We start from the raw sequence: 7,028 nt of genomic DNA, 5'->3' as shown, positions 1-7,028 counted from the left end.
GCCCGTCACGTCTTGGACAGCCTCTGCTCTGAGCACAATGCCAAAGACTGCTTGTTGTGCACTCGGGTCACTTCATTCGGAGACAAGACCACTGGAGGAGCACCCATCCGCTCGGCCAATCCTGTTCCGGTCTCAAAGCGCATGCCCGTTGCAACCCCCTACGAAGACGAACCTACCATCCGCCCATCCGTCGAACCTGGTCTCGCTCTTACAACTGTCATCAAAGGCTTGGAGGACGAAATTGCTCATCTGAAAATGAAACAATCCGAGGTTCAAACACAATACCAGAATCTCGATGCCTCCATGGCAAAGAGGGAACGAAGACGCATTGGCAAGAAACTCGAGTCACTCTTGCAGCAGCTTGAGTTCAAGGGTGACCAGCTTTATGGTCTCTACGACGTCCTAGAAGGCATGCAGTGAGAACAAGGCATGCAGTGAGAATTGGTTAACGGCGTTTTTGAATCATCCACAAGGAGCGGAATATTATCATTGCTTAGCGGCGCTTTTTGATTCATCCACAAGGAGCGGAACATTATCATTGCTTGGCGGCGCTTTTTGCATCATCCACTTGGAGTGGAACATTGACATTAGCTGGCGGTGCTTTTTGCATCATCCACTTGGAGTGGAACATTATGGATGAGGGAGGGCATTGTATTCATAAGATGTGGCCCCACTCATAAAAGGGATTTGTTTTCGGCGTTTGTTTTTGCAGTTGTCCACGCATAGTGGAACATTATAGATGAGGGAGGCCCTGTATTGATAGGATGTGGCCCCATTGATAAAAGGGATTTGTTTTCGGTGTTTGTTTTTGGAATCATCCACGCATAGTGGCACACTGTTGAATACAGGCAAGGCGTACGGTAGGATAAGCCTAATGCGCAAAATTAATAAAAAAAATTAAAAATTCATGAATAATTCCTGGGTGACAATGGGACATGTAAATTCTCTTCAATTGGGTCTGCTACAAAATCTCTGCGGCAAACCTCGACCGCGCGCGAATCTTTGGGCCGTAGAATACCAATACCCATGGGACGATGGTCAACAGCGCTCCTAGTCCGCCGAGTAGACTGGCTGCGCCTTGGAATGTGAGGTTGTTGAACATGGCTACGGTGACGAGGGGGAAAATACCCCCGAGGATGTTGCGGCAGAAGGATTGGGCGGCGAGAGCAGAACTTGCGTATCGATGGTAGGTATCGGCGAGGTAGTTGAAGGTGGCTAGGTAGATGGAATAAATGCCCATAGTCGCACAGCCGACAGCCAGCGCGGGGACAATCCAAGGAATGGAATGGAACTGCGTCCATCCGAACCAGAAGAGGCCAATGGGGAGGAGCACAGACTCGATACAAGCGAAATACAGTCTTCCTTCTGGACAAGAGAGATCGATACTCCTTCGTATGCGTCCTGGATTCTGGATGTTTTTGCCGGAAGCGGCGAGGTAGTGACCGAGGATGCGGTCTTGGTATATGGATAGGATTGTCGAGATGACTGCTGCTGTGCACATAGCTCCAAACACGGCGTTGGATTCTTGCAAAGTGAAGCCGTGCGAGCGTGCGAACACCAAGGGTACAGCACCGAATGTCAAATACAGCACCGCCCACGAGAACGCTACCCACAGCGAGAAGAAGAAGACCACTGGTTCGGTGACTAGTAAGTGGAAAGGACGGTAGACGGAGATGGTGATCATTTTCGTGATGGATTCGCGCTCCTCGTCAGTTTTCACTTTCCATCTTATGCGTTGGCTCTGCGTTTTCTCTGACGCGGTGGGCATATCGAAGCCGATGTAGCCCAGGGCTTCGCGTTGCTCGTACCAGGTGTTGAGACATCGTGCTTTGCGGGAGAGCAGGATTGAGCCTCGCGTCTCGCGAAAGAGTATGATTACGGAGCCGACAACTAAGCCTGTGATGATTACCCTGTATAACGACTCAGTTAGCATAGTAATATTTTAAAAAGAGGGAGGAAAAGTTCCGTGACATATGTCAAGGGGAATGAAAAAAATTGACGAACTGCACCCAGAAGTCCCCTATTGAGAATTAGCGGTGCTTTAATAGAGAATTTGGAAATGACATGAAAGCACTGAGACATTCTTAGAGTAGGATTCTAAGACTATTCCTTAAAATTCTCAAGTTCAAAGTACTCACATCTCCAAGAAGTGTTGTGGACAATGAACCCGCTAACCAATGGCCCCAAGCCAGTCCCAAACAAGACTCCGCCAGAAAACAGAGCCATAGGCGTATTTCGATTCTCCGCATGATAGAGATCACTAACAACACCCCCAACCATAGTCGAGAAGACAGAGCTTCCACATCCAACAAAAAACCTGGCAACCAGCATCCCAGGATAGGAACGTGTAACGGCACAGCAAATCTGGCAGACAAAAAACAGTATCCCGGCGCCCGCAAACACGGGATACCGTCCGTTGATTTCCGAGAAGGGTGCCAGGAGCATTGGAGCTATGGCAAAGCCAAAGCAGAATGTAGTGGTGCCTACTAATATGGCGACTTCGCTAACGTGCCATTCGGCCGACATGCGTTGTGCGGCGGGGGAGTAGGCGCCTGCGGAATAAGCTGTGAAGAGCGTGGCTATACAACTGAGCCATACTATGAAGCTCTTGCGGCTCTCGGGCCAATGGAAGGGAGAGGTGTATTTCTTGAGGTCTGGTTGGGGTGGTGCTGGCGGGGCGGAGGGTATTGTAGATACCAAGCATGACGGTGTGGGAAGCGGGGTTTCGAAAGTCATGTAATGATACACAATCGGCGATTCTCCATTGACGACTATTCCTTCTGAATCAATGGAAAGGTTAGAGGTGTTGTTGCCCTTGGCCTGGGTTAAGTCATCACAGTCCCTTTTGGCTGGAAAGAGGTGGATTTCTGGGGCCGCCATAAGGTAGCTTGCTGGCTTGTTGAAGAGAAGAGAAGATAAGTAATAGGCAAGGATATGAGGAAGAGTAACAGACAAACGGATAGAAAGAGACTGCAAATGCCACGCAAACGAAAGACAGACAGACAGACAACGAATTTAAAGTCAAAAATGGAGAAAGGACTTAGGTTAGGTACCTAGGTAGTAAACTGTCTGAGCCTATCCTACCCTACCTATCTCCATGGCATCCGTGGCATACGTACTGTACTTTCTCTGCATGCATGACATTCATTCCCTTGTGAGTGAGTTGTTCCCGGGAGTTAGCCTCAGAGACTTGGCCCGGACAAGCTTAGCAGATCGGAGATGCTACTGTTCATTGGCCTGCCACCGCGAGAAGTGTGGATTTAACCCCGAACAGCTTCCCTAATTTGTTTATTTCCAGTTTTATGCCCGCATCCGAGATGGAGGGGGTGGGCAAAGCTAGTGCTAGTCATTCGCTATGTGATCTGCGTGTCACGTTGTGCGGAACAACGTAATTCCCCGTCGTGGTAAGGCGGCTGAATCCTCTTGGGAGATAGATGACGGAGATAGATCGGTAAGGGGGAGGGATGTAATTGTAAAAGGATGGGTAGTAAACCCACGTGATCTAAGGGCATGTTTAAGTAAAGGTGGGGGTGGGGTAGGTTGGGTTGAAAGGCAGGTTGCAATGCGGGGAATTGTGTATATTCTTTGTCAATAGTAGAGCTTCGACACATCATCTGAAAGAGCTTTGTTGATTAAGATAATATAGGGCTACAGGTACTTGAGTAAAGAAGGAGACATCTACAGTAGCAGTAAACTTCAAGGCCAGATCCTTCTGCCAAAGCCTCAACCACCCAGCAGTGCAATTCGCTCTCAACTTGTACATGTTACTGTTTGGATGTCACATACCCGCATTCTCTTCTACTTTTCCTTCTCTATACACCCCTATAGTAACAATCTCAGACAAGGCTGTCATTCCACAAAGTGACGGAGATGCATCTGGGTTGCAAGTTGTGATTGATAATATATTGCAAGATACATCCATCTCCTTACAGTACTGTATACAGTACCCCTACGATGAGTGTTCCTGCAGACCAAATGACACCACCTACACCCACACCCTCAGATCTCCCTTTGTCCCTACTTATGGAGGAGCATCTTTTTCTTCTCTTGGTCGTGGCGCCCCCTTGACCAATGAGAAGGATGTCAGACCAGAAGCTAGACTTGTTGCGTACTAGCCATCCTTCGAAAAAATGGACAAGGCTGAGCACGCAATTTCTTCCACGATGAGTTTGACGCTGCGGTAGAAGGATAAGAGAACAACAGCCCCTCCATTCATTCTTCTTCCATCTTACACCCAAAGCAAAGCAAAACCAACAATCCAATATCCGCACAAGACCACCTACCTTTCTATACATAAATCTCTCAACATGTCTAGCGACCCAAGACCTGCGCCGTAAGTTCAGCCATTTCTCTCAGTACCCCTCCAATTACCCCGCCACTCTTGTGACGGTGGCGGGCGTTGAAAAACAGCCACCACACACGCCTTTGCACAGAGAGTGTGCCCTTTTCTCCCGTCAAGAAGATCGTGAAGCGCAATGCAATGTTTCAATTGAAGCACAAAACCGGTTTCCACATTGCGCTGTCTTTGTGTAGCCCCGACGTGGATTCATCCTTTCATTGCTTAATTCACTTTTCCCAGCCGAACTGTATTTAGCTGACATTTTCGCACTCAGTCTCCGCCTCGGCTCCATTGCCCCAAACTTCAAGGCTGAAACCACCACTGGCCCCATCGACTTCCATGAATTCATCGGCGACAAATGGGTAGTCCTCTTCTCCACCCTGAAGATTACACTCCAGTCTGCACCACCGAGCTCGTGCTTTCGCAAAGCTCGAGCCTGAGTTCACCAAGCGCGGTGTTAAGTTGATCGGTCTTTCTGCCAATACCGTCGAATCTCACGGAGGATGGATCGCGGACATTGACGAGATCTCAGGCAGCAAGCTTTCTTTCCCCATCATTGGTGACAAGGAGCGCAAGGTTGCTTACGCCTATGACATGTGAGCATATACTCTACAAAAGAACCATTCTTCCGGACTAACACAGCAGTGAAGGCTTGACCACCAGGACACCACAAACGTCGATGCTAAGGGAATTGCTTTCACCATCCGTTCTGTCTTCATTATTGACCCCAAGAAGACTATTCGTCTCATCCTCTCATACCCGGCTTCCACCGGCCGTAACACCGCCGAAGTCCTCCGTGTTGTCGACTCCCTTCAGACTGGCGACAAGCACCGAATTACAACACCCATCAACTGGATCCCCGGTGATGATGTGATTGTTCACCCCAGCGTCAAGAACGAAGAGGCCAAGACCTTGTTCCCTCAATTCCGAATTGTCAAGCCATATCTGCGTTTCACCCCTCTGCCAAAGGATCAGACTTCTGCTTCCCTCTAAATCATCGGATTTTGCATGATGGTAGGATAAGAGCAATTCAGGGTCACAAAGGATTATGATGTATTATGAAGCCGAAGCATGACAACCTGTGATTTGGAGGCACAGTCTGTCGGGAAAGATGCAGCGAGGCTAACTTATAAAGCAAATCTAATAAAAAAATTCCTCTCCACACGTCTTGCATATGGTTACTTGGATTTCTAGTACCTGTTCAAAATATCTTCGGTCATGATCCTAATGAAATAATAGATCAAAATTACAGAAATTCTTAAGTCAGACAACAAATTATGGCATAGTAAGGCAACTTAAAATGCTTGTCGCATCCAAAAGTGCGAGAGTACCTGCATACATACCTCTATATAGTGCCCATTAGTTACCAATTTGAGACGAAATATTATACAATCTTGGGTAGATTATCTAATGCGTTATTAATTTCAATCCTTAGTTGATCTGTAGCTTTGCATGGTTCGCGCAAAATATGCGGGGTCAACAAGCACAAGAATAGGCACAGGCCCGAGAAGGTTTACGCTATAGGCCAACTACAAATCCTTCCAGTATTAGCAATATATATGATACAAAGGCAGACGACACATACGAAGCAACATCACAAAAATAGTCTCCGTTGTGCTTGATGAGTTCTGAATGGCCTCAACTCAACGCTCGACTCGCAATATATAATAGGCTATCCTGCATTCAAGCTACTTTGTTGACACGTGGTTCCGGGATAAGCCCACGCTTTGAACGTCCGAGCAAGCGTCGCCAAGCCAGGGAAGCTGTCCGCTACCAACCCCATCAAGACTCGAGAGACCAGTCCCGGACAGCGGGAGAAGTCGCCTATCCTACGCTCGAGCTTGCACGAGCCAAAGAAGGAAGGACAAGGCGTTGAAAACGAGGCTACTGCTGTACAGTGTACTTCGTACAGATAGGAAACAGCAGCACCGGAAAGCATTTTGAGAAGCCAGACTGAGATGAACCATTTCCATCTCGGGCAGAACCATCTTTACCTCTTATCTACTCCCGGTCACTGCTTGTAGGCTTTGAAGACAAGTTCGGTCGATACCGTAAAGCCGGAAGTAGTTCTAGGTGGCATACTCCGGACACATCCACATAAGATACGACCGCCACAGGAATAGGAGAGTGTCGAGTCATTTGTATTGAGCTTGGACTCGTTAGAAACGAACGTTCTTAGCAGATTTGAAAGGAGGCTGCAGCCGTTTTGGGAAATTTGAACGCGTACGACCACGAACATACGGGCTTCGACGTACGAAATAGACCAAATATACCTGAACGAGGCGACCAATATAACAGCTGTGTTATAGCTTTTTATAGTCTAGTCTGCCGTCTGCTTGTTCTCGGTTGCCAATTGGCACGCAAAGTAGGTGTAAAACAAGCGCTTCCGAAATTTTGATTTGAGCGGAAGCCAGAGCGCGTCTGTGCGGACCTTACTTCAAGCCTCCCCCCCCCCCTCTACCCTGGACGGCTGTGGCCTTCACTTCCCAAAAAACGGGGAATTCATTACGGAATAAGTCTCGCTCCAGCTGATCGCCGGGCATCATTGTGGGTTCCCACAAGAGATATTACAAGGTAAGCCTGTTCTCCATTGATCCGCAAGCCTCCATATTTGAAGTTTTGCTGGCTGTTGGCAATGTCTTCAAGACCAAACCTGTGTCCCCGAGTTCTTCTCTGGCAATGATTGTTC

At 48.2% G+C, this 7,028-nt stretch overlaps 1 protein-coding gene across 1 annotated transcript; it reads right to left on the bottom strand.

The window, feature by feature from the left end:
- Window positions 1–961: 961 nt before the first annotated feature.
- On the bottom strand, window positions 962–2,880 carry atB_2 (Efflux pump; the record flags this gene model as incomplete). Its single annotated transcript, XM_031154089.1, has 2 exons — window positions 962–1,896; window positions 2,139–2,880. The coding sequence occupies 2 exons, from the start codon at window positions 2,878–2,880 to the stop codon at window positions 962–964; spliced, it is 1,677 nt and encodes a 558-aa protein (XP_031001053.1).
- Window positions 2,881–7,028: the final 4,148 nt, after the last annotated feature.

Source organism: Lachnellula hyalina (genome assembly GCF_007821495.1).
Source record: "Lachnellula hyalina strain CBS 185.66 chromosome Unknown contig00299, whole genome shotgun sequence".
NCBI classification, from domain to species: Eukaryota; Fungi; Ascomycota; class Leotiomycetes; order Helotiales; family Lachnaceae; genus Lachnellula; species Lachnellula hyalina.
This window is presented reverse-complemented; position numbering and strand designations above follow the sequence as displayed.